This window comes from Anopheles cruzii, chromosome 3 (assembly GCF_943734635.1).
Source record: "Anopheles cruzii chromosome 3, idAnoCruzAS_RS32_06, whole genome shotgun sequence".
Taxonomy (NCBI): Eukaryota; Metazoa; Arthropoda; class Insecta; order Diptera; family Culicidae; genus Anopheles; species Anopheles cruzii.
In genome coordinates, this window is record NC_069145.1 from 47,628,575 (window position 1) to 47,654,707 (window position 26,133).

At 44.2% G+C, this 26,133-nt stretch overlaps 4 protein-coding genes across 10 annotated transcripts; 1 reads left to right on the forward strand and 3 right to left on the reverse strand.

The window, feature by feature from the left end:
• Positions 1-69: 69 nt before the first annotated feature.
• On the reverse strand, positions 70-1,880 carry LOC128273721 (vesicle transport protein GOT1B). The gene is made up of 4 exons (XM_053011751.1): positions 1,527-1,880; positions 1,368-1,459; positions 992-1,291; positions 70-259 (listed from the first exon to the last, which is right to left on the reverse strand). The coding sequence occupies exons 1-4, from the start codon at positions 1,549-1,551 to the stop codon at positions 239-241; spliced, it is 438 nt and encodes a 145-aa protein (XP_052867711.1). The 5' UTR covers positions 1,552-1,880; the 3' UTR covers positions 70-238.
• Positions 1,881-2,191: 311 nt separating this feature from the next.
• On the forward strand, positions 2,192-4,036 carry LOC128272529 (beta-parvin). The gene is made up of 4 exons (XM_053010353.1): positions 2,192-2,338; positions 2,673-3,034; positions 3,125-3,830; positions 3,907-4,036. Exons 1-3 carry the CDS (start codon positions 2,221-2,223, stop codon positions 3,740-3,742), a joined length of 1,098 nt encoding a protein of 365 aa, XP_052866313.1. The 5' UTR covers positions 2,192-2,220; the 3' UTR covers positions 3,743-3,830; positions 3,907-4,036.
• Positions 4,037-4,521: 485 nt separating this feature from the next.
• Positions 4,522-9,570, reverse strand: LOC128274389 (glutamine synthetase 2 cytoplasmic). 2 transcript variants are annotated; one of them, XM_053012583.1, is made up of 5 exons: positions 6,701-6,828; positions 6,391-6,572; positions 5,794-6,326; positions 5,457-5,700; positions 4,522-5,354 (listed from the first exon to the last, which is right to left on the reverse strand). In XM_053012583.1, the coding sequence occupies exons 1-5, from the start codon at positions 6,706-6,708 to the stop codon at positions 5,206-5,208; spliced, it is 1,116 nt and encodes a 371-aa protein (XP_052868543.1). In that variant the 5' UTR covers positions 6,709-6,828; the 3' UTR covers positions 4,522-5,205. The 2 variants fall into 2 exon arrangements, with proteins under 2 accessions (XP_052868543.1, XP_052868544.1); XM_053012584.1 differs by lacking the exon at positions 6,701-6,828 and adding an exon at positions 9,401-9,570 and having other exon boundaries at positions 4,524-5,354.
• Positions 9,571-12,695: 3,125 nt separating this feature from the next.
• Positions 12,696-23,055, reverse strand: LOC128274877 (ecotropic viral integration site 5 ortholog). Of its 6 annotated transcripts, none has more exons than XM_053013213.1 (10): positions 22,375-23,055; positions 21,955-22,314; positions 21,698-21,856; positions 21,378-21,614; positions 21,143-21,157; positions 20,498-20,671; positions 19,832-20,422; positions 19,659-19,757; positions 17,756-17,848; positions 12,696-12,722 (listed from the first exon to the last, which is right to left on the reverse strand). In XM_053013213.1, exons 1-10 carry the CDS (start codon positions 22,975-22,977, stop codon positions 12,696-12,698), a joined length of 2,358 nt encoding a protein of 785 aa, XP_052869173.1. In that variant the 5' UTR covers positions 22,978-23,055. The 6 variants fall into 6 exon arrangements, with proteins under 6 accessions (XP_052869173.1, XP_052869172.1, XP_052869171.1 ...); XM_053013214.1 differs by lacking the exon at positions 12,696-12,722 and adding an exon at positions 18,804-18,853 and having other exon boundaries at positions 17,716-17,848; positions 21,143-21,166; XM_053013212.1 differs by lacking the exon at positions 21,143-21,157.
• Between the last annotated feature and the right edge of the window lie 3,078 nt (positions 23,056-26,133).

Sequence of the window (26,133 nt, forward strand, 5' to 3'; positions counted from 1 at the left end):
AATAAAAATTCTACAAAACATACGGTATCCAATTCTTGACTGCCCAGTATGACCAACCAACGACCATGACATTGCGAAGATATTTTTATTACAGGATTAAAAGTAACAGAAACGAAACAGGGCCTATGGCCTCAGATAATCGATTTCGGTTTACAGAAGCTTAACGTTGGTTAGCTCCAACGATCATGCCAAGGGAAATCAACGGGATGCAAGTTAAGGGTTGGAGCACGATTCGTTTCTACTTGTTGTATGCGTTTCCCTGGAAAGAAATGTGATCCATTCAAACGAATTAGTCAGTGTTACATGACTGTTCCTCTTTTAAAGGTGTTAGTATGCTCAGCACTGCATTCGCTAATATTATGCCAAGTTTCAAACTAACCATTTTAAAAGAACGGCATGCAGTTATTGTTGCGCGAATTGAAATTACAAATTGATGACTATGGTTTATACAACGAAACAAGAACGGCATTGGAAATGGATTAAGAGTTCGTGTGTAAGATGTACAAAATTTATTCATTTATATACAAGGACAAAAGCCGACCTAACGCTAGACGATTACCCTTCAGATGTTTCCTTTGAGTTCTTTCAAATGTTTTAGTAATTAAAACTAGACTTGCAACAGGACAGAATTATGTCTTTTTCATTTTAATAATTTCCAAATGAAACGAAAAGTGAGTGTCTTGTACTAACAAATGAAAAAAAGATGATGGTATAAGACAATTTCATGTAACATGATTTAATAATGAATGGTAGCATATTAATTCAAAATAAACTAAAAGGAAACGATAATCTGATCAAGTTAGGACCATAAATAAGTTAAAATTACCGTTTTCTTTTCTCTGACAGAACATTTTTTACAAGTGGGAGCTCTATTGTTTTAGCCGTTGTTGATAAACGGTCCTGATCAAAAGTATCGATCGTGTCCTGCCACCGTCTATCGCTTAATAGATTAAACTGTTGAGTTGATCCTAATCTCCTAATCCTATCATACCGTTGTCCTGTCCGATTCGCCCGCCAACCAATCAACGGTCCGGCTAATTCCGGGCATGTTGAGGAACGTTCCAAGAACCGGTACCCGTCGCAGGAAATTTATGGCCACCGGGAAGAATCCGCTGAACAAGAGTATGAACCCGTACATCTCTATTAGCATACCGATCAGCGGATACCCCAGCAGGACGATAGAAATGCCTCCAAAGAATGCAATCGATGCCTTCACTTTGTGTTTTTGGAAGAAAAATCTAAACGTTCGCTCCAGCCCTATCACGCAAGCAAGGCCACAGACGAAAAATATCTACAATGAAAATGAAAACGAAAATGAGTACAGTTTTTGATGACAATCGCGTTATCCATCAGGTGTGTGGCCTCACATTGCCTATTGCCAGCAGTCCTTTGTCGAACAGTAAAAGCATGCCGAGGAACAAGAACGCTATTCCGAAACCAGCTAAGCCGACTCCGATCTCTGTAAGCAACAGCAAAACAGAACACGATTAGGTGCGCCAGGTCTCGTACGACAAGGAATTACGTACTCTGTGTGTCTGTAATTTCAAACATGTTTGCGACAAACTTATGACACACACGAATTAAATTCTCAGTTAACGATGCACCGAGCGCCTTTATTCTCAGCTACAGGACAGTTTTCTCCACGTCATTCGGCGCGGAACCGCGCACGCCAAACCAATGTTTGCCCGACACCTATGTCTTAAAGTATATTCACTCAAACCGGAGGCGGCAAAGTTTGTTTTAAAAGCCCTTCTATTGCCTTCTTGTATTGCACATTACAAACTCCTCCCGATTTTTGCCGCTTTTATCACAAATTCATAGAACCATCTGATATTCGCCCAACCAACTGATCACGATTCGATGCTTCTGACAATGTTTTGCTGGCGAGACAGAAAGAACTGTCAAATGTATCTCCCTTCAGCAACGAACTGCTGATACAGTAAGCCAACGATTGGCAATACTGATCAATTCAACTATGAACCGATGAGTCGATTCTCATTTGTGTTAGCAAATAAAAGACATTTAATTATTTTAAAATTGAACTCTTGTAATAGGTTGTCTTTGGCCTTCAATTGCAAATAACCGAAATCAGACCCTTGTGCCTATCTACGCCTCCGCTTCTGGTGTCAAACTCGTATGTCAACAAGCGCTGCATTTTTAACTCGATGACACACACACACCCAGTGAAAACATTGAAACAGTTCAGCTCTCTACTCAGGAATGTCGACCTTAAATCGCCCAAAATCTCCCAGGACTCCCACTTCTGGGCGTTCAGAGAAGGAGGAAAGCTTTTGGGACAAAATCGGAACGCTGGGAAGAAAGAAGCGAATCAAGGAAGGTAAGCGATGCTGTAAACTTCTAGTTGAAAACAACGACGAATACTTTGGGCACTTACTTCCATATATGGGGATGAAAACAGCTATTTCCATTCGCTAGCGAAACTGCAGCAATGGATTATTTTTTATCTTCTGAACTGTGGAGGAGATTTTATGGCATCAGCACGCTGTAATGTTACTTCGACGTTCCTAATTACAGTTGCGAAACAAAGTTTTTTGTTTTTCGAGTGGGTAGAACACATGCGCCCCATCAATCAGTGACGTAAACATCGGAACGCGAGGGTAGAGTAAACACAGCAGTAACATCTGTTTATGTTCTAACATCTGTCGTTTCAGTGCAAGAAATCCAGGAGGAGGGAAAGATCGCAATAGATTCACCCGGCAGTCCGAATGCTCCGATCATCCCACCAGAGGATTACAACCTCGAGGACAATGAGTCTCGCTCAATCATACAGCCAGCATCCCTACTGCACCCAAAGGTGAAGGAGCTGTTGCAAGTACTGGTCGATTGGATAAACGACGAGTTGGTGGAAGACCGCATAATCGTTAGCAACATTGAGGAAGACTTATACGACGGTCAGGTTCTGCAGAAACTGTGGGAGAAATTGTCAAACAACAAACTTAATGTGCCGGAAGTTACGCAGTCGGCGGAAGGGCAACGTCAAAAACTTTCCGTTGTTTTGAATGCCGTGAATCACGTAAGAATCACTAAGCAACTTCTCCGCTATGCTGTGCTTGATGAACAGCTTAACGATGGTGCGCCGTATTACTTTATATGATAATTTCAGACTCTAGGCTATCATCACAACAGCCCCAAATGGACGGTGGAAAGCATTCACTCGAAGAACACGGTTTCGATTTTGCATCTGCTAGTAGCACTGGTGCGCCATTATCGTGCTCCGATACGGCTGCCCGAAAACGCTTACGTGACGGTGGTGATGGTGCAAAAGTTGAACGGAAAGCTCACCAGCCAACGCTTTCAGGAGCAGATTACCCAATCGTACGATGACGTCGGTATGCGGTGTGAGCGTGATGCTTTCGATACACTTTTCGATCATGCTCCGGACAAGCTAGCAGTGGTGAAGCGCTCGTTGATAACGTTTGTCAACAAACACCTTAACAAATTGAACTTCGAGGCGGCCGATTTGAGCACGGATTTCAAGGACGGAGTGTTTCTGTGTCTACTGATGGGTTTACTGGGAGGTTTCTTCGTACCATTACACGACTTTCACCTGACGCCAAAGGACGCCGAACAGATGATTCACAATGTGGCCTTCGCTTTCGAGTTGATGATGGACCAAGGTTTGAAGCCGAAAGCACGCCCGGAGGATATCGTAAATAAGGACTTGAAGTCGACACTGCGAGTACTCTACACGCTATTCACGAAGTACAGGAACAATCCGTAAGGGCAGCTGTTTCTTGCAAATGTTTCTGTTCGCCACCCAGACAACTAACCAATGTGCCTTTGTTTTAAAAAGTATAGAGTATTAACATGTAAGCATCAACTGCAATGAAGATTACCAACCGTTCAAAAGTTACTGATGTTTTTATTATTTTCTTTTTATTTTAGAGAACAACTAAAACCTTATTTAAAACCTCCATATACGATGCTGCGACGAGTTAGTTTAACAATACTTACTGTTATTTTTGTACACCACTGTTTCTAACGTTTGTGAAATAAACCATGGATAAACTAACTATACCTACGAGCATGTTTATTTATGCCTGCCGATGAAAATAAAGATATTTTATGAAACAGATTTGATCGAGATAGAATTCGTCAAACGATAGTCACTACTTCAAAACTGAAACCGCATTTGAAACATTACAAAAGGAAACTGAAGTGATTTATTAGATACAAAAACTAAGTGGCTGAGAAATTTTTTAATGTTTTCGATCGACCGGATTCAAATTAGGGGTCCTGTTTCAGACGAGCACTGATTGGCTAAAATCGAAGTTCACGGTGGTCATGAATATTGCGATCCAGTGACCAAAGTCGGGAAACATGCAAATATGCCTAATGCACAAGTTGAAAACTGAAAAGGATATAAAATACATAATCGTAAATGGGCAAAAAGTAACCAGTAACCAAATAGTGCTATTATTTTATTGACGGCAAATTTGTGTACATCAACACCAATAGTATTCGAAGGCATTGTTTATTTTCAGAAGTATTTGCTAATCTAAGAGAAGAATTGAACAAAATCATTCATTTTGATGTTCGGCCGGTTAAATAATAGGCTTGATCTGCATCCACTAAGCTGGCTGTAGATCACGTGCAACACGTGCTCATGATTTGCATCCATTCAGCGTTGAATGTAGTTGTTAACAGTCTAGCCAGCACTAGCCAAATGCGGGACAATGGATTGCCATGGTGTCATGGGCGACTAAAAAGCAACTATGATCATTTGTTCCGAACGACAAGGAAAACAACTTGAGATCAACTGAAACGAATTCACCAGTTGAATGTCAAAAGTCATTGGTTTATTGAAAGGATGAATCGTTGGAGTAAACCTTCCAACAAACAATAATTGGCACTTGACTCATTGGCGTTTTTATGTTGCTTTTATTTCAAACTTAGATGCGATCAACTGGCTTCTTTTGATCCAGCACGAGGCGTCCATGCGTGCACGATAAGGAAACAAATGCAAATGCCTGTCATCAGAATGACACGTTGCACCCATGTATCGGCTAATTAGTGTTTAATGGTGAGGAAAAATTAAAACGAAACAGTAAAACAAACACGTTGCCAGTAAGCAATGCAATCGACACTGAATGATGGCCAGTATTGCCTGGTTTAAATGTCCATAAACAGGAATGTCAATTAGATAATACGGTTTTCATTCGACGACAACGGCAATCTGCTCGCTCACTCGTCCAGGCAAATCGTTCGCAGGATCGCCTCGGATACACTGTATGGATCGCAGTTGGAGCTTGGCCGGCGATCTTCGAAGTAGCCGCAGCCTTGATCGGACACACCTCGCGGGATACGAATCGAGCATCCACGGTTAGCAACACCTGCAATAGAACCATCCGATGAGTAACGGCAACAGCTTTCTACCGCAACTCTTCACTATGAGTTGCGCTTTGTTCGCTAGCACAAAGAAACAATCTATTTACCGGCGTTAAAATCGTGGATAGAGCTGGTTTCGTGTTTTCCCGTCAAGCGTCTCTCGTTGTCCTTGCCTCCGTTCGGATCGTACGCCCGAATGTGGCGGTCGTGATGCTTCGACAACTTAGTGATGGCCTTTTCGATCTCGGCGATGCCTCCAGGTTCTCGCATCGTCTGCGTGGACACGTTAGTATGCGCACCGGCTCCGTTCCAGTCGCCCTGCATTGGTTTTGGGTCGAGTGTGGCAACAATCTGTTGATTGGGGAATGGATCGAAACAAAACGGGCTGGAATTATTAGATTCCGTTGCTATTTTGGAATGTCAAAGCCATTTGTCAGTACATACACCAAACTCTTCAGCCACACGGTGCAACAAGAAACGGGACATCCACAAATCATCACCAATCTGGATACCCTCGCACGGTCCAACCTGATACTCCCACTGCGCCGGCATCACTTCGGCATTCGTGCCACAAATCTTCACTCCAGCGTACAAACAAGCCCGATAGTGAGCGTCCACAATATCCCGGGCGTAAACCTTGTCTGCCCCGACGCCGCAGTAGTACGGGCCCTGTGGTCCCGGGAAGCCATTCTTCGGCCAACCGAGCGGACGTCCGTCAACGTCCAAAAGCGTATACTCCTGTTCTATACCGAACCACGGATGTTCGTCTGCCGCCAGCTTGCACACCTCCAGGCACGATTTGCGCTTATTGGACTCGGTGGGTGTACCATCGTGGCGGTACGTCTCGCACAGCACCAGGATGTTGTTACCGCGGCGAAACGGATCCTTGTAGAGGGTCACTGGATGAAGATAGACGTCCGAGTTCGAGCCCTGCGCCTGGTACGTGGAGCTTCCGTCGTAGTTCCAAACAGGTAGCTCTGCGGTACACAGAATGAAGCACTTCAATCCAACGAACCGTCCTACCAGATCCTCAAGTCTTACCATTTGGCGTCTGGGGAATAAAGTCGAGCGTACGATCCTTGCATCGTACGTTTTCGCCAGTTCCATCGATCCAGATGTACGTTGCCTGAATTTTGCCGTCAGGCATTGGCAAGGCCATGTACTTGTCGAGCAGCGACTTGTTGATGTGCGCATTCGGCGACAGCTCCAGCGTTCGCGACATTCTGGAAAATATAGTCATTACAGGACAAAACAGCACGTAAGAGTAATGATCGTACTCGTGGTTTTAGATGAACTGAAGAACCGCATTTACAAGTTGATATTGAACCATTTTACACTTTTCGAAACTCACCCAACCATTTTGAAGGAACAACACTCTTAGCTTCAGTACAACACTTCAAAGGAAGGGAAGCTGGCAAAACCGCGTATTGAATACTTAAAAACGATGAAACAACGAGTCCGTCACGACGCAGGAATGTTAGTAGTAGTACTCACGAATAGCGCTGAAACCTTACTGAACGCACGGTGCACCATTGTTCCATCTTTTATGAACATCACCCGTTCGTCGCAATCCATCGACGAGGTGTTAAAATCCCTTCCCCCATGTCCAGTGTTCGATGCTGTGTCCTTTGCGGTAGAAGATCTGAATCCCCGCGAGGGAGAGAAAATCAATCCAGCCATAGCTCGCTAATTGGGTTACCATTATGGAACATTGTTCGCCGGCGTGCAGCCGCAGCACCACACACACTTCTACTACGGCGCAGACCGATCCGGTACCACAAACCGGATCGGTGTCATAAGCGCTGCGAGACCTTTGCTATCATAATTCAAACAACGGTGTGCTCCATCAACCGATTCTATTAGTATGATTAGTTGTCGATCGTCGCTCCCGAAATCCATAGCGCCCCGGCACACGGCAGTATGCACCGTGAAGTTGCCTGGAATTTAGTGTTATTGCGTAGTATTTATTTCACTAGCCTGGTCGGCTGGCTGGTGGGTAATTTGGTCAACAGCTTTACCGAGCAGGTTTAAACTCTACAAAAAATTGCGTTGCAATCATCAAAATACTCTCAAAACCCTTGATGCCCTGCCCATGATGACCTACATAGCTTCCGAGAAATAACTTTTTCCTCAACCAGAATTGACCATTAACGAGCAATCCGAACGAAGTCGACGTTTACTTTTGACTAAACGTTTTTTTAAATTTTGTAGCCCTTTTTTGAATAACTTTGTTCGATAGGGATGCCTTGTCCCGAAAGGCAGCTTTTCGAATTGCCAGCTGGCAAGTGCAGCGCAATTTATGGCGTCTCGATAATTTATTCTATACAAACCAAGCATTTCCCTCACATCCGCACCTTCCCACGCAATCGCTTCTCCGCCGAATGGCGGATACAACGATTACAAACTATCCGCCGCATCCTTCACCCCAGCCGTAGCAGGTTTTCCGAGGCCTGTAGCGCTCCGGCTAAGCGATCAGTCAGGGGGAATGACACTACGGTGCAACTAGCGTAGTACATCCATCAAACGTACTGCCGGCAGGGGAAGGGCAGCCGATCTGCCTACCGACGGCCTTTACAGCTGACATCGCCGACGGGTTTTTAGCACGCGAGCGGTGCATGTGCGTTGCAAGTTCTCGGTCGTGTGGACGCGAATGCACTTGTCAGCTGATCGGCGAGAAGTGAGAAAAAACCTTCAACCGTGCACCATCGGTTAGCCTGTTGGGACTTTGAGCGCGTAATGTGTACAGCCGAGCCGAGTGCACCCACGCGTTGGAAGCACAATTACTTAGATCGACACAAATTTGTCCCCAATTTGCGATCTCACTGAGGGCATCGGTGTCCGCGAACTTGACCTTGTTGCTAGCGTGTCACGTTTATCATTCGCTTCCCGGTCGCTGCATCACGCCGCAACATGTTTTCATCTGTTAGTTAACGATTTCTCGCTATTCCGTATGCGCAATCCAATTTACTGGGTCGGGTTCTACTAACAACTGGATAAAAGTGGCAATCCCCTTTCGTGCCCCACGAATGGATCGAGCACCACGCGCCTCCATCGTCGTTCTGTATGCATGTATGCCGTTATCACTTTCAATTCGCAAGGGTGCGGCACAGCTCAATTGGATAAGTACGTTTCAGTGCGGTCATTAGGCGGAATTTCTCCAATTTCGAACGCCATTTACCAGTTGAAATGGCGGACTGTTTGCCGGTGCGTGCGGTGCGCAAAGATCGACGGAAGCGGCACCCTCCGCATCACGCGCGTAACCAACTGAACGCGTGGAGCAAACGGTTTTATTAAAGCTTAAAGAAAGTGGCGAAACAAAAAATATTATTTGCGAAACTGTGCCACAGAATTTTGGAACCATTTCCATCAGCATCACGAAGTGTGTCTCGAAGGCAAAGGGCACTTCCAACGATCGGCAGTTGATAAATTTAGTCTAGCCGTTCTATTTCGGGTGACCGCTGACGTGACGAGAACCAGCATTATGGCACTGACCATGCATCAACCGAAACGTAAGCGTAGCGCATTTAGTACGAAAGTACACCCACTCTCAGGGTGCACATCCGGTCCACAGAATATTCGCATCTGCCGCCGTTATGACCGCATCGGATCGTGCCGCTAAGCAGAAAAGTGAAACCAACGATTTCCCAGTTCAGTATGAGCGGGCGCACCACTTTGAGCATGATCTTTGAGCTGATGGTATTTTCGTCCATCTTCTTCCGTTGTATCACTTATCTAGCCAAGAATGGTCAAGATCTTGCTGGAGAAACTCTTCGCCAAAAACGATAAACGCAAATGCAATTAGCCTAGATAACCGGTGGCCTCGCACCAGCTATCCTCGCCACAGGGGACTACTTTCCCGCCCGATAGGACAAATGTTATGATGCTTCTTGAAGAAAACGATTGGCGTACGGCGTGATAACAATAGGCTGCACACGTAACCGCCAACTCCAAAGGTTCGACCAGTATTCAAATACCCAACGGCGTCGTGGTCATCCATTTCTGTAACATCTGGTTCACCTTTATCGTTCTGTCCCACAACTGGAAAACTCACTTGAAGTCGTGTCGTTGTTGTACCGGTTTCAATAAATCCCTCGAACGATCACTCTCACTGCTTGGCCGGTTTCCCGCAACACAACGGAAACACTACCCACGAAGCGGAACAAGGAAGCCACTTGCAGAGCTCACAGAACCCGAAAGCGCACGTGTGCACGGCAGCTGATGCTACGGTAGACTACGGTACGGACCGGTCGGCGGCGGTACCTTTATATCGGTGTTCATGATGAACTTGTCACAATGCCGCCGAAGCCTCCGTCATGCACCCCCTTCGTCCCCACGAGTGTTCCACCGGCAAGTGGCCAGATGACCGGGACGATTCAAAACAAAAATCCCACCAAGGGCAGCCGGCGCCTTACAGCACTTGCACGCATTGTCAGCTCAGGCACGCAACAATAACAAAGATGGAGGGTGGCGGAGTCGTCTAGAACGCGATTGATACGCAAGGGTTTAATTGTTGGTGGTTGGCTGAGGCTCGTTGTTTATCAAGCCAACCAACGATCACCGCCTTGCAAAGTAATCGTAACACCTCAAAAATGCATCCAACGACTAATAATTAATAACTATACTCACAGCGGGCGTTTTCGATCATCACCGTCACCCACTGTATGGCAGGAAAATACCAATGTAACAGGACGACCTTTGTAGTGGTAGACTTACGACTCTGAAAGGGATTTCAATTTTACATGTTAGAATTGTATGGTTATTTTATTTTGAAGTTAGTTAAGTCTTCGTCGTCCAGTTACTAAACAACGAAAGATAGGCATTTTTGGATCTCACTGGGCTGTACAATTCATCGTCTATCACGTCTAGGGTCGGTTTATTACCCGTCTACGCACTTAGAATATACTGGTACCGGTTTTGATCGAAGTTTATTTTCAATTACAAGATTCAAGATTTGCGCGTAAAAAAGCCTTGACGACTGGGTTCGATTTAATTAAGCAATTTACGATAAACGTGAGGCGCCAGACGAAGGATGATATTCTAACAAGAATTGTTGGCCAGGGTTCTAGCATTACGATATTTGCATTCATGGACGATTCTATCGCATGTAGTATCGGTTCATTTGGTTCCCTCCTATTGGGAACCTTGATAGCTTCCGGAAATAACCTACCAACCGTTGGGGCTTATCGAGCCACCAACAAGGTGCTTAAAACGAGCAATCGCCAGCCCTGACGACTTTACCCGTAGCCCATATGCAGCGAGGGTTGTTGAGTCACGTCGCCGCAGCGGGAGTTCTACAAGTTGCGAGGCTGGATGCAGGAACGCGGCTATCGTAGAAAACTACTGCACCAGGAGAGTCGGAAGAAGATAACCTTAGAAATCCCAGAACGTACAACGATCAAATTATCTAAGAGTTTCGTCTGAGTGGGATATTATCAGTACTTGGTCACTGTTTACTACATGGTTCATCAATTATTCTTCAGGATGAGTCAACAGCTTAGTTTTTTTTATAAAGAAGATCCCTTGTCTTCTACCCTAAGTCATGAAAATGCAGCTTTTCGGAGCTATAAAATCGGCTATGGATGTACATGTACATTTTTGAACCGAATTTTCAATTCTCAACAATTTTAATGTTAACTTTTTACCATCATAGTGAAATGAAGTAATTCTTTTTAATGTTGAATTAACGTTTCGGCGCCTTACATGATCTTTTATTTTCCTTGTAATATTGTAAGGTTTGTTTTAATTTATAATTCATTTGTTCGTTTCGTAATTTAGGAATATAGGGCGTTTTTTAAGAAAGTATTTATCATAGCTGTTGGTTGTTGGTTGGTATATTACAATTTGTCGTGTGACCGATAAATTATATACGGTAAATTATGTTGTTGAATTAAAATAAAATTTTGAAAGCTATTTTAAGTGTCTTCTGCTCGCACTGAGCTTCTGTGGACGGTTATGATATTTGAATATCTGATCTATTTCAACGAACAAAATATATATTTGTACATTATTTCAAAACAACCATAGTAATGATTTTTAATTTTTCATTCAAATGCCATGCTGTGAGCCGCAGCACAGTTTGCCAGGTAGTAACAATTATACATGGTAATTTTTGGAAACAATTAGCAGCTTAACAAAAAAGTTGCTATATATCATCCATCGAAAAATGTCATAAGTAAAATTCTTTATGTTAAATCTCATTCAGAACTATATAAGCCCTGATAGTAACAATATTTTTCCAAATGTATTCAATAATGCGAAGGGTAAAAGACTAACAAAACGACTGGCAATAGAAAGTAATGGCATAATGTATTTTTTGGCACAGGTTCGTTGAGATGAGAATAAACGCTGCTTGCAAATTGATGCAAATGTTGCCCACATATTCAGGGTCGTAAAAACGATCAAACAAAGCTAATTTCATTTGCAATAACACTTCCCCCAGGAGCACCTATCAGCTAGATTACCCATCCGGGGGTCCGATGGGAACTAGGTTTAACTGCCCGAAAATGTCCAGGGACGCTGCATAGAAACAATTGGTAAATTGTGCATTTCCCCTTACCCTGATTATGTGCGATTTGTTTTCGGTTGGATTATGCTCGGCGGGTGCGTCCGTTAGTTGTCAGCGTGGATTGGCGCATTATTTATGGGATCGTTCACATTGACCCACGCGCTGATTATGGTGTCTTTTGGGGGATTGGCAGCGTTGACCGCGAACTTTTGGTTGCCATTTTTTTCAGTTTTAAATTCTCTTACTTATGTGGTGATATTTAGTCCTTTGTCCCAGCCCTTCAACGCGTAGCGTCAAGGGTGGCGTATTTTGTTGTTCCATTTCAAGGCCCTTCCTGTGCGTGTACTTAAGCGTTCGGACCCGGCAATACTTAACCAACATTCCATGGCAACAGTGTTTCGGGTTTTCCGCGTCATGCGGTAGATGCGATTAATGCACGACAGAGTGACAACCGCGCGACGGAACCAGTTTATCCGACAGCCGAGAGAGCCTGGCCGCTGAAGATGGTAGCAATTGCTTAAAATTGGTAGCAATTCAGTGTTGTTTTACAAACCGCGCGGTCCAGCTGGCTGACCATGCCGGAAGTAATCTACCGCACGCTGCACCCCGTTGGACACGTCATTCCGCACGCAACACCCTGTGTGATAGGCCATGACGCTTTGGCGGTTCCACGGTCGGTAAACTGTGTGTTATTCACTCTAAGCCGCAAGTCGAGTCGCAAGCCATAGCGTGGCCGTTCTCGGATCGTACGAAGATTCAATTTATGGCGCAGATCACGCGACGTGCCGCGCGTCTACTTTAGTACCCGTACCACCCATCTGTATGAACGGCAGGTGGACAACTAGCGTTGGAGCAGGTTCAGATCGCGCTAGCCGACTACCCTGGCCGATCAGATACGACATGGGCGTTTGCGATCGTGTAGATCAGTTCTAATTACGCAGCGTTCCGTTCATTGACGATGCCGCTTTCCTCCATTCATCGCATTGCCTTGGCAAGGCATGGATGATAATTGTTGTGGCATGGAGCGGATCACGTGTTGGGGACAATCTAAGATTCGCGAATGCTGAAATGTTTATCTAATAAAGTAACACTCTACTGAGCACGCAAGCTAGGCCACGGAGCATTCCATGAACAGCAATAAGAGTAGGATTTATCTGGTTAAATCAGGTGTGAGTTGAAATCAATGAATAAAAGTCTAAAACAACGTACATGAAATACATAGTTTGTGTTGTGTTTATTTATGCTATTTTTTATAGAAAATATATTTTTAGACTCCTGTTCCTTTCCAGATCCTTTTATATTTTCAATAATCGCCGTACTGATAGAAAATGGCCGCCCCAATTCGTGACTTCCTTCCGCGAGGTGTAACCGCCAACTAACAGGTTTTTGGTGCACAGACTACTCTGATGGTAGCGATTTTAAAACCTGTCAGTACGCATGGTTGGTTGTTTTGCAAATTGGTGGGCAGAGCACTTCTCTGGTAGACTGGCCATCAACGGTAACGGAGGGCACTGGGAACGTGTGACGCCAATCGAAAAGTCTGCCATGAAGTTTGCGCTGGGCGAATGGTGCTCATGGCCCTTTTTAAAGAGCGTGTGTATTACGCGTGATCGCTGAATGGCTCTACCGGGTTGCCGATGAAAAACTAAGTTCGAATCCGCATCGTAGTTCCATACACAAGCTGTGCCTGAATACCTTGATGTCTTCTTTCAAGGAAGTACGCAGGCTCAAGATCATCGGATGAAGGTGTTCCACCCTGAGTTTTGTATCCTTACACATGATAGGTGCTTTCAGTGTTCTAGGGTAACGTTCGATGACGCTGTTTTCTAATGGATGGTAGCTTGTAGTACGCCAATGTTTTGTGTCCAGTCAGCTTCGGGTGAGCTTCCTTGGCCGATGATGAGTATTGTAGGTATTCCGAATCGCGAAATCCAACAGGTGAGCTGCGGCTTCTCGTCAGCGAGTTAAACGTTCAATAATGTAGAGGCAATATCGATGTCCGTTCTTAGGCGGAAATGAACCCACAGTGTCCGTGTTATTGTGGCCGAACCTGTGTTTCGGAATCGAATAGTCTGTCAGCGTACTCTGCGTATGTTGCCCGATCTTGGATCGGGCTGACAGCTGATATATCGACGTACAAATTTTGTCCTTTCGAATCGAACCACTCCAAACGAAACGCTCGGTCGTCAGTTTGGGGGTGGTACGTGCTTCCGGATGGTATGGAGGAGTTGGATGGAGATGGATGGAGTTGTGCCTGGCCTGCAGAAGGCGTTGGTGGAGAGAGCGGGTAATTAATGGTCGGTTGTGACCATCCATCACCGGCCTTTTCCACCAAGTGGGACAGTCGCAATAAAATTCCCGAGCGCTACCAGGAATGGTAATGCGCTGTAGTACCAAGCTTGTTGCGACCTTCCCGCTGAGTATGTGGGCTATCTCGGGGTCGCGTGTCTGATCTTCTGCTAGCTTTTCGTAGACGACGGTCGATGTGGCTCGAATTTAATTGATGCGTGAAAGTCAAGCCGCAGTTACGTTGTTCTTCCCATCAATGTGACAAATGTCGGTGGCGAGCTGAGCAATAAAATCTAACTGACATGCCTGTCTGGGCGATGCTTGGTCCGTGCGTGCGACCGACGTGAAACGTGCGACCTTCCAGCATGTATCGGTAATGTCGGAAAGCGAGGTCGGAACATGTCTCGATCGTATGTCGAGTATCGTTGCTGAGCCTCGTCAAGTTCTTGATCATTGACGATCTGATAAAGACGTTCTTCTGCGGCAAGGTCGGATACGTCGACTCATAGCGAAATATGACATCCAGCCCTAGGGCGTCTTCGTGAATAAGCCGTTGAATCGTTTCCTGCAGCATTCCTGAGAACAACAGACATGTGAATGAACTTATATACGCCAAACCCAACAACAGACATGTGAATGAACTTATATACGCCGGTGCCGTTTTCGGGATGTCATCAGGATGGTAATAGGGGACATGGTAATGCAAGTCTTGGCCTCATGCAAGTCGGCTTTCGTGAGTAGCAACTCTCCGAGTATCCCTTCTGCCGTTTGCTTATTTTAAAATCCATTTCGACCCATTGAAAACGACATTGGTACGCCAAAATCAAATCAATCTAATTTCATTTAGCGTATTAATACTATCGATTTTGAGGAACGGCGCCTAGTCTTATGTGTTTGTTCAATCAGCGTCTTCAGGGGTGTTTGTGCTGTCACGATATGGTAGAAGATTAGAAATGGGGTCAACGTCGGGGCGGTCGGTCTGTAGATGAATCGTCTATCGTCGTTTCGGAGGACGGAAGTATAGAACCGGAAGTCGGAATGGTATAGCTGAAGGTGATAAAATTGCGGCTCCAAATTTTCTACTCAGGTAGTCACCACAAACTGATGAAGAAAATTGCGGGAAAACATCGACTCATATCAAATAAAATCATGATAAGTAAAACATCATTCCATTATCCAGCTTTATTGGAATCTCTTTTTCATTTTCTATATGTCAACACACGTTTCGATTACCACTGCAAGGTATGAATTATTTCGCTACTGAGTTGTTATATAGAAACAAAACTGCTTTCCCTTGTAGTTAGTTTTTAGTTTATCAGCAAACGGAGTGAACGATTCGGTTTTATGACACAATCCGTATGTATTTTACTTCTTCATCATACGCAACGCTGAATTCTGATCTATCCCTTAACTTAGAACGGACACGGCGTGTTCAAAATCCCATAAATTGCGACAAAATTTTTTGACATTAACTTTTCCGTATCGTACATGGGATATTGTGAGTGTCATCTTCTCTTTGTTGTGTTGTAAAAATTGATATTTTATGCACTGTTGCTCGCATGATGAATTCAAATTTCTTGCCGTTTGAATTCTCCCCCATCGCTTGCTCCCCAATAAAGGATGACGCCGCAGTTTTCGGTAGTGGATTAATCTCTCCGTAACTTGTCTTTTCACGGTGATCATGTGTTGCTTTTACCCTGTTTTAACGTGTGATGAAGTAGTTGTGTATGCATGTTGTTGTTGGCTTATTTATGTGCTTCGTTTACGTTCAGTTCGCACACTGAAAATTGGCGACTTGTCCATTGCACCCCATTTGCGTGAACTTCTGATTGGAAACAAATATCAAATAATTTTATCTGTGCGAGTGTAAATCTCGTTGTCGTTTGTCTTTCAACTATACTGCGTGTAATAAGAGTTTTAAGTACATCTACTGCTAGCTTTATTCTGTATTTTGAGAAGCACGTAACGGATATTAGTTTTGGTATCAGTAAGTTGGAGGAAGTAAATCGATTCGGAGATGAATTTCTCTAGCAACGATTCCTTAGCTAATTTCCATATGTTTTAACAAAAACACCAAAGTCTGTTGCCAATTTCTTGTTTTCTTGTCCTCAATTTTAGAATATCGGCAATGCCACGTTACATAATACAGCATTGCATCAAACAAATCGGGAAACATCAGCTAAGGAATACGAAGAAAATTTATGAACAACCTATGGTTAATGTTATCTTTGCTTGTTTTTTTTTGAGTTTGTTTTTCATCACTGTATACGGTTTATGCATCATTTTTCCATTGAAAGTTTTGTTTCATTTTATTTGCGGATTTCTGTATTGTTTTGGCACCCATTAACCTGCGTTTCGTCTCGTTTGATGTGCTAAAATATGTCCGTCTCCGCTCGATTCCTATCGGTTTCCGTAGTTTGTCTTAAGTAAATATTTTAAAGTAGATTATTTTCCTAGCCATTCATTCACATTATTACAAACTACTATCACTAGACTGTGCCGGATTCTCGTTAGTTCGGTGCACATTAGCTCATTATCGTACACGAGAAAACCGCACCACTTGCACTAAACATCAGTTTGTCGCCGATCATCGATTGATGTAGCGTTGTCTTGCACACAAAAAACGGTACGAATTTGACTTCGTAACTTTCGCCAATGCATGTACTATGTGCATCAAACTATCTTTACAAGTAATTCGTTCCTTGCGGCAACTTTACTTCACATGCGAATGTGGTCATTGCAGCGAGGAAGATTCATTCCCTGAAATTCATGTACTGATGAAAAACGAAAACCAACAAAACGAGTAAATAAACAACCTCTTTATGACTTAAGCTAAGCATAAAACAACAGCCACGCGTGCGCTATTGTGACTCTAGTATAAAACAGTTTTTTTTCCAAAAAGTGAAATATATGGAATAAGGAATAGAAGTTTCAAAAATTGAGACAACAAAATACGATGAATTGCACACAACTGTTTAGAACTTTTCACGCAATACTGTAGCAAAGAATGTGAAACACGAACCGGTGAATGGACCAGAGGGAATAGATTAACACAAAAGTAACATTTACACTAAAAATGGCATTCACAATGCCAACACTAGGTCAAGAATAATTGCAGCAGTTGGTCGAGAAACTATTGGAAATGTAAAATCGTTTCGAAGAAACGGAGCTGGTTGTCAATAAATGTGTCCGTTGGCAGTGTGGTACCGTTGCCGGGTACATTTACTTCAAAAAGCTCCCACCCTTTTTATCTGAACCATTTTTCTTTTCACACACGTAAGCAAAAAGCCTTTACAAGCCGACAATCATTCCCTTGGTGGGGAATTAACATTGTTTTTAAATCAGTACACATTGCAATTCTAGTTGCAGTCGTAGTAATTGTTGCGCATTATAGTTGTTCGCTGGAGGCTACACACAGAAGCAGTAACGGAATTGGTTTTACATTAAGCATACATTTCCTTTGATCGGAAGGACCATATAACATTCCCATTTCGATACCTCCTTGTCGAAAAGTTGATGCTGTGTTTGTGCGAACTCCTCTCATGACGGGGAACCGGAACTGCTGGCTGGCGGTCCAGGAATGTGCATTTTGGATGAAAGCTGAATCTCGGCAAAATCAATCTCGTTCGAATCAATCGATTGTATCGAGGTACTTTTAATTTTCCGCAGGTTTAACGCCGTCCCACGGCTCTTGATGGCAGTTAGCTGGATTGTCGAATGGGTAAAACAAACCAATATGATTAGGCTTGCAACATTTTGCAGGCTTACAACTAATGGGAAAAGGACCCAACACCAATTGTGAGTAGCATGCAAATCAAACGAAAAACACTGCGCGCGCAACTTACGACTACTACTACACAACAGAGAATGGTGACGGAAACAATAAGCCTGTCAAACTACCAATGTGCTTGGAGTGGTTGCATGCTCGAAAGAATGGGGTTGATCAATCATGAAATCAAAAGTACAGAGGGCTTCCGATGCTGTTATATATAGTGCTGTTAACCTTTTGCCTCTAGAGCTTCCGACTTTCCACACCCGCTCGTTGGCAGTCCGCTCGTTCCGTTCCGTAATTTATTTCTCTTTTTTCTGTTCTCTGCCTTCGCCCGATCGTGTAAGATACTCGCCGGGTGTGATGAAAGCGGTCGGTCCGGACGTCCAATGTTCATACAAAAGTACCTTGAAATACTGATTTTTCCAATCGTTCATACCACCCAATCCTGTGAAGATGGATTGCAAAGAATAGATTTCCCCACTTCCTTTTGGCTTATACGGATCACATGAGTTCTCCTTCGTTTTGCTGTGCTCGGTTACATCAAGCGACTGGATAATACACGACACAAGTGCATCTATGATGATTCTGTACGGGTTGATGTTGTGATTGATGAGTAATTTTAATTACTACTGGAGAATTTTATAGTATTAATTATTGGCGCATTATATCTACGCCCGCCGGTGCCCGATACGGAGCTATGGTGAATATTAATTCTAGTGAAAATGTGCTTGCTTGCATGAGTTTTGTGCGTCGTCGGTTACGCCGTCAGACCCGCTGGAAGTGTCCTTTCGCTGGTTCGCGGTACAGTCGGCAGACTCGCTTTGCGTTATTAGATATCTTTCCGAACGAATACTACGATACAATACTTTGTGTGGTCTCGATTCTTACGCTATCCACTTCCACGGTTCAGTCTCCGGACTGGTAATAGGTGTTGGGAACTACAAAACGGGCAACCAGATTTCGGTCCGCAGATGGTGAGTACAAGCGAATGTTAGGTTTCCGATCGGCGGCGAGTCGCGTTATGTGGCGTGGCGTGAAAGTGATGGTAGTTTAAAAAAGAAAAATCCAAAAAGAAAGGCAACTTGTTTAACTTTCGATTCGTATTTACAGGTGAGTCGATTGTGTACAAGTGTTACGATTATTGTTAAAACAGTATGTGTGTGTGTGTGCATTTGATACAGATTCGCGCACTGGTTAGTAACTTGAACACAGAAAAGCAGCTTAGAGTGTTGTTAGAAGATGTGTACTTTATCTTTGTGTAGCTTCTCTTTTAATAAATATCATAAATCCCGGAAAAATCTTTTACACGATATTAGTCAAACCCCCCTATTATAGAACTCGATTCGAGTCCTCGAACGTTCATTCCGTTCATTTTGAGTTCATTTTGCTATAGCTTTCTCTTTCTGCCCTCTCTCTTGCTGTATTCGGCTTTCTCTCTTGTTGTGTTCACTCGAACGGTAGAATTTCCGTTCGAGAACCATAATAGGGGGGAAAGTGTGTAACTGTTTTTGCACCAAAAATTAGTAGCCATTATCATTTGTGTACATGCGCCGCGTGTACGGATTCTGTGGCCATAATTAAAAACAAAGAAACTGCACAATAGCAGACACTTCTGAATGTTAGTAGTGGTTGTTGTTTTTTTTTTAAGTATTGTACTCCGAGAAGTGCCGTGTAGCTTCAAAGCACGGCAGAAGTGTATTTACATGTGCTTTAACTAGGCATACATTAATACTTAGCTCTTACCTCAGCCTTTAGCTCTGCGACTTTGTCTTGCAGATCACGGACGCGATCCGATTCGTCCAAATTAGATCGCAGCTCACCCTCAGCCAACATTTCCGAGTTCTACGGGGACGATGAAAATGGATTCAGCTTCCTCTTCAACGCCCGAGCGGTCTTGGAATAAAAATGTTACCTACCTTAGTTTCCAGTCTTGAAATTTCCTGCTTCAGCTCCGCCACTGTTTGACTTTGCTCAGTAAACTTAATCTTCACATTCATCAACTCGTCTTTCATGCGAGATTCGAGATCGGAGTAGCGGTGCTGTTGTTCTCTCGCCTTGTTGGCCAACTCGCGCTCGCGAACCAATGCTTCCTCTAACTCTTCCTTCAGCTTCTTACTCTCCTCATCTTGTCGTCGCAATTGGTTTGTCGATACCTGGACCTGCGTCTCCAGCTCCATCACTTTCAGTCGTAGCTCTTTCAGCTCGGTCAACGTTTCCATCTCCCGTATCCGTGTGGTCATGAGTTCCTCTTCCACCTTCTGCAAGTCCTGTGAACGACCCGATTCCCAGAACAACAACTTTTTCGCCCCTGAATCGCTGCTCTGAGTCGGATCATTCCGCTGCTCGGATAACTGTCGCTGCCACTGACTGCTGAGTTCTTGCACGCGTTGCTTAAGATCTTTCAGCGACAGACTTGCTTCCGCTTCACGAAGTTTACTTGCAATCAGCTCGTCCTGCAGATGAGCCACCGAGTTGTCCGTGGTCGTTTCACGCAATCTTTTCTTGTCCTACCAACCAGCAAACCAAAAACAATAATTATTAAATGTCCTGCTTCGGCGTGATTAACATTAATCAATACGTACCTCTTCCAGTTCCTGAATTTTGGTCTTCAAATTGCGAATCACATCTTCGCTCTCGGCCAGCCCCTGTCGTACCTTAACCAGCTCTTCCAGCAAGCAAGAAACCATTTCATCGCGCTGTTTCAGTGCCTCTTCCTTCATGATCAGCTCGTCGAATGAGTTCTGGCGAGAGTTGTTCTGGACGAAAAATTTAGGAAAAACATTAGAAAACAAGAGAAAACTTTTCACCCTGCTCAAGGACAAGCGATACCGCATGCAAAAGAAATAAGAGCTAAAAGCATGACTTTCCAAAAATATATGAAAAAAAAAATGGAAATAAGTCAAAGCATCATGCGCATGAATTCCTCTTTCGAGGCAGCACGTAAGGTATGACATGGCGTAAGTTTGCTTGTTGCTTTTTGATTATCATTGCGTGGCTCGTTTGAATAATGGATTGACTCATCATGACAGTAAAACAAATTAGGGCAACGATATTAGGTATCGGTATATAAAAAATTTAGATAGTATCTGAAAAATGAGGAAATACATATGTCAAGCCGAGCGCAAAAGAAAAAGTTACAAATCAAATTGAAGTAATTTTCAAACAATAATCCATAAGCACTTCAAACAGAAAAACACACGCGCCTCATCGTGTTTTTCGAAACTTACGGATTCGAGAGAATTCTCGGGATTCTATAATGTGCGGAGTTTTACAGCAAAATTACGCAAATAGGAAGAAAAGAGAAAACGTTATTTAGTACAATTCACCAGCTTTGGCAGCCTAAGATTTAATGTCCAATCCATCCACCGGCACCATCATCCATCACCACTATCACCCAGTTATTGGGAAACGTCTCCCAAACCAGCCTCGATAAAGCTGAACTGATCTTGAAAATTGACTTACATTCTCTTGCAATCTCAAACTGAGTGCCCGCACTTCCTCGTTGGCAGTTTCCAGTTGATGGGACACTTCCAGATGAGTCCGCCGCAGGGCCAGTAGCTCGGATTGAATCGCATAGCTGGTTTCCTCCTCTTCTGCCCTCGATACCTGTCCACGCACAAGTCGATCCGCGAGTTCCGCACTTTCAGCCTCGAGCAGTTCGTTCCGTTTCTTGAGCAAACGATTCTCGCTCCGTAGCCGCTGAAATAAGTACACAGTACACATTGTGAAGCGAATCGAGGAACGTCACAGATCGACGTAGAAAGGATTTCCCAGTAACTTACTCTCAGCTCCACCATTTCTTCCTGTTCCTTCTTTCGCAGATCAGCGTACTCCTTTTCCATCTTTTTCATCTTTTTCGTATTGATCTTCACTTGAAACGCGAGATTGAACAGCCCGTCGGCATCGTTTTCTACCTTCTGTGGAAGCTCCTTTTGGAAGTACTGCAGTGGAACCAAATGAGAAAGAAGCCGATTCACTAATGTAACTTGGAAGAAAAACAACTATTTGCCTTTGAGCAGACAGCATAAATAGCGCTCACCTTTAGCATGGCCTCCATGTCCAGTGAAAGCAGCGTGTCCTTGCCGATGGTTAGCAGGGCGATGGCAACCTTAAAAATGAATTCCATGCCCTCGGATAGGAACACGTCCATGATACGGCAGCTGAGCGTGAGATTGAGGGCGGTGGTGTACAGTGTAAGGAACCAGCTCGAGGCATACATGGATGTTTGGAAGCTTTGCGATTGGAAGTGCAGATGTAGCTCGGGTATTTGCTCCTGTACGATATTCTCCAGCTGGTACATGCACAACCCCAGCTCGGCCATCGATGGTTTGAACATGTCGCGCATACGGTACTGCTGCATTATTTGCACCAACACCGCGAACGCTTCCTCCTCTGGCATCTGAAGTAGCAATGCTTGAGTAACAAAAACACGACACAAAAAGGAGAGAAAAAGCTTTACCTGCATTAACAACAATCCGACAATAAAGCCAGATCCCTGGCAGTAGCCGACCTCGCGATCATGCAACGAGTACGCCTTCATCACGTTGAACAGTGCCTCTTGGCCGAGCCCATCCTTCTCCTTGAAGAAGTCATGCTCCGGGTAGGTGCGGGCAATGTCTCGCCGGATCACCTTCTCGCAGGCGCTCGTCGCCTTTATGTACTCTGCGTACTGCTTCTTATCGGCGTCCGATGCCCCGCACAGCAGCTGCCATACGATCGCTCGGAAGTGGTGTGGTATGCCTTTGCGCACCAGTTCCCGCACCGTGGGGCCTTTGCGCCTCTGGCTGGCCTCCCAGTCCGTGACGATGCTGGCCCACGTCGACCACACATCTTCTTCGCCGACGGACGAAGCGCCCGAGTTCAGACTTATTTGGCTCGTGTCGGAGCTTTTGCGGCTGTGCGCCGAGCTCTGGAGTGAGTTTAGACTCTTCGAGTCACTCTCGATCAGCTTGTTGGCGGCCTCCAGTTTGGCTAGTAAGGATAGTTCAGAGCTGGGTAGAGTTTCGGTCATGCTCGGATTTCTTAGACTATTGCTGTCCGATTCCGACACCGTGAGGGTCATACTAGCGGAGCGAGGGCAGGAGGGACACGCGACAGGATGAATGGAGCCTTGTGATGCGGTGGGAAGTGATGGCTTTGGTTTTTTTTCGGTTGTGTGTATGCGTGTGTGTGTGTGTTTTTTTGCGGTTGATACCACAGTGAGTTCCCAACGTGTTATGGACTCTTTTCCTGTTTCTTCTTGCGAACAATCCCTACAACATGGGATTAGCTTGCGCCCAAGCCTATCAATTCATTATTGACCTTACATCCAAAATGGATGTCGTTACGCTAGAAATTTAATCTTCGTTCTCGGTAACACCCCCGTCAGTCGGAGAGAGAGAATAACGTCAGGACAACTATGTATCCTCCCACCGCGGTGTCATTCGGCGAGCTGATTGAAACAAGGAATGTTGGGGCCGAGATCGCTACTGCTTTCCCAATCGATCACAGGACAAAATTACGCGACAAAAGCAGCATTCGAGCATTGCTTGAAACACAAAATTACAAAACAAAGCAAAACCAAATCAAGACAAACCGCCCCGAGCCGAAGAATGAACACACTCGCTGCCTGCGCTCACGATTCGCAACACTACAGCACCACCAAACGGTTAAATATGTTTTTTAAATAATTTAAATTAAACATCCATAAGGCTTTTTTGTATAAATAAAATAGTATAATGTATCACTTGATGCGCAGGTAAGCGTGTAGTAACAAAATGAATAAATATATCCGGCGCTTCGGAACTTCCGAATCTAACTGTATATTAGTTTAATACTTTTGAGTAAGGACGTCTCATATATGACAATAATAAATATCGAAACAAACAAAAATACTCTAGCAAAGCTTAATTGAAGGGGAGTGCGTACGCGGTCAAACTCGTTACGTTTCCAAGTAACGCAATGGATGTGTACTTAAGTAACACTACGAAGCGAAGCTCACGACAACAACATAAAAACGCACAGAAGAGTCAACTAAAATACACCAGTTCGAATGTTTAATACTTTTAGCAGCAGTAGCACCACCAAACGCAACTTCGTCGTGATGTAGTGTTGCAAGGATCGTGAGCAGCAGGAGAGGAGCTAGGGGCGGTATGAGCAACAGAAAGCGTTTGTGGATCGGGAGCCCCCGAAAGCCTCTACTGAGAGAAATATTTTAGACGGTTTGACAAAATTTGGTACACACAAATCTTGTGTTTCTGTTTCTTCGGTTGACGGTCGCTGTTGGTGATTGTAACAAGGTGGTGGTGGTGGACTGACTGGCTAAGTTTTGTGGACGATCGCCGATTGTTTTTGTGCTGTACTGTCGATGTTTGCCTCTCGCTTTTAATTGTTTTTCAATGTACGGTCCCCGACGGCAGTTTTTGCGTGAGTTTGCGATTTGTTGTTGTGGATGAAGAAGATGCACAGTTCCTTGTCTTACTAATTTACACGTAAGCAGGGGACGATAGTAGAATGTTTGCGTGCAATTTGCAACAACTGCGTTTGTATCCTTTCCTCGTGATGTAGCAGCGCCCTGTAATTAAAATAAGCAAACAACAAATGCAATGTAGTTAGAGTTTCAGCTGAGAACTATTTATTGCAAGTTGCAATGAAGAGAATAAAGGCATCTGAAATTGCTGCAGCGATATGGAGTAATAGCACTTATTTCTTTGCCAGCTTATTTCTTAGCCAGGAGTTCTTCTTCTTTGGCTCTTTGTCGTGATAAGTGGTTCTTTTCTTATCCGACAGTTACAACCGTGGGGCGGTCTTAGCAATATGCAATAGAAATAATGATATTTTCTGTTGTTTGCTGTAACGATGTGTTTAAACGGCCCCGGCGCAACAATAATTTGCAAGCCCAATAGTGTAATTACCGTGGAGCTCGGTAAAGAAATGTTATCCATACTGGCGTATCTATAAAGGAATACTTCAACTTAACAAATCCCTAACTGGAGAACGTTACGGTTGAACACTGAAGCACTAATGTTCCCAACATGCCCAAAGGGCTTGCCCAAGTAGCACACCATTCATTACGAATGAAGTACGATTCTTGGATCGTAAATTGCATATCCACTATCGCAAAATGTCACTTTTTCAAAACGAGATTACTAAGTGTCAGTACGAACGACGAAACAATCCACAGAACATAATATCAAACCGGCAAGTTTACTGCATCCATGTACCTATCAGCATAATCACAACATAAACAATGACCAAAGAAATGCTTCCCGTTAAAGAAAGCGCAACTATCTCTACCGTTTCGCCACCATTTCAGCAAATGGTTCCACTTGTTGCACTGTCTCGTGCACGATACGTTTCTATTGGCTCTATACTTCGATTAGCCTGTGGTTGTTGCGGGACACAGTCAATACAGTAAACAGCATCAAATGTATGTGAAGCGTATTATAAGTATACAACAACCGGTAAATTATGTTTTCCTTATTAACTTGATTGAAAGCTACATCGACTCCAGGAAAGCCAAATGTGGACGGAGTTTCATGCCGTTACTTCCCATCAAGGGCTGCTACGTTGCTGTCTTTGCAACAAACACGTGGCAGCCAGTCTACGTGTTGGTACTAGTGACTTATCAATTCAGGTAAACACACTCGATTGAAACATTAGCCACGTTTGCTGTGCCGTCAATGGCAGCATCGTTTTAAAAATCTACCCTTTTCTGCCGCGAATGTGACGTCTGTTTCCCCGTCGCCGTGCTGCCGTAATGCATTGCCGTGGGTAACCGGATAGTACGCAAGAGCAGAAAAGAGAGCAACATTTTGAGCTGGTCAAAAAGAGCGTGCTGGCGGCGGCGGTAGAAACGCCGCGGCTGGCGGTAAAGTAGAAACGAGTGTGGCAATCGTTGGTGTGCGCAACGCAGCAGTAAAGCAGATAGACTATCAGAAACACGAAGACATGAAGACGCTCCACATCCTTGCGGAATTCACAACGCGGCGCTCAAAGCGTTTCTTTCTTTACATCACCATTTGAAGGTGTTATGCTTTCCTTTTTGGAGTTGTATTGTAGAAAAATTGTGTAATTTATGTCGTTTCATGCAAGGCTAGCTTGGCTATGGTGTGTTTTATCACTGGATGACGACCGGGCTTGATGCGGAGGATAACAGCGAGAATCAACGTCGCCACAATGATAATGAATTGCAGCACGTGCAAATTTTATTGAATGTGTATTCCTCTTTTTTCTCGTT

Coding starts and splice junctions, on each gene's coding strand:
- LOC128272529 (XM_053010353.1), top strand. CDS start 2,221: ATGTCGACCTTAAATCGCCCAAAATCTCCCAGGACTCCCACTTCTGGG. Junction 2,339..2,672: donor AAAGAAGCGAATCAAGGAAG/GTAAGCGATGCT, acceptor CTGTCGTTTCAG/TGCAAGAAATCCAGGAGGAG. Junction 3,035..3,124: donor TTTTGAATGCCGTGAATCAC/GTAAGAATCACT, acceptor TGATAATTTCAG/ACTCTAGGCTATCATCACAA.
- LOC128274877 (XM_053013211.1), bottom strand. CDS start 22,977: ATGACCCTCACGGTGTCGGAATCGGACAGCAATAGTCTAAGAAATCCG. Junction 21,857..21,954: donor ACATGGAGGCCATGCTAAAG/GTGAGCGCTATT, acceptor GTTCCACTGCAG/TACTTCCAAAAGGAGCTTCC. Junction 21,615..21,697: donor AAGAAATGGTGGAGCTGAGA/GTAAGTTACTGG, acceptor TACTTATTTCAG/CGGCTACGGAGCGAGAATCG.
- LOC128274389 (XM_053012583.1), bottom strand. Junction 6,327..6,390: donor TATTCCCCAGACGCCAAATG/GTAAGACTTGAG, acceptor TGTGTACCGCAG/AGCTACCTGTTTGGAACTAC. Junction 5,701..5,793: donor GTGTGGCTGAAGAGTTTGGT/GTATGTACTGAC, acceptor CCCAATCAACAG/ATTGTTGCCACACTCGACCC.
- LOC128273721 (XM_053011751.1), bottom strand. CDS start 1,551: ATGTTTGAAATTACAGACACACAGA. Junction 1,460..1,526: donor TGAAATTACAGACACACAGA/GTACGTAATTCC, acceptor TGTTGCTTACAG/AGATCGGAGTCGGCTTAGCT. Junction 260..991: donor GCGAATCGGACAGGACAACG/GTATGATAGGAT, acceptor ATTTCTTTCCAG/GGAAACGCATACAACAAGTA.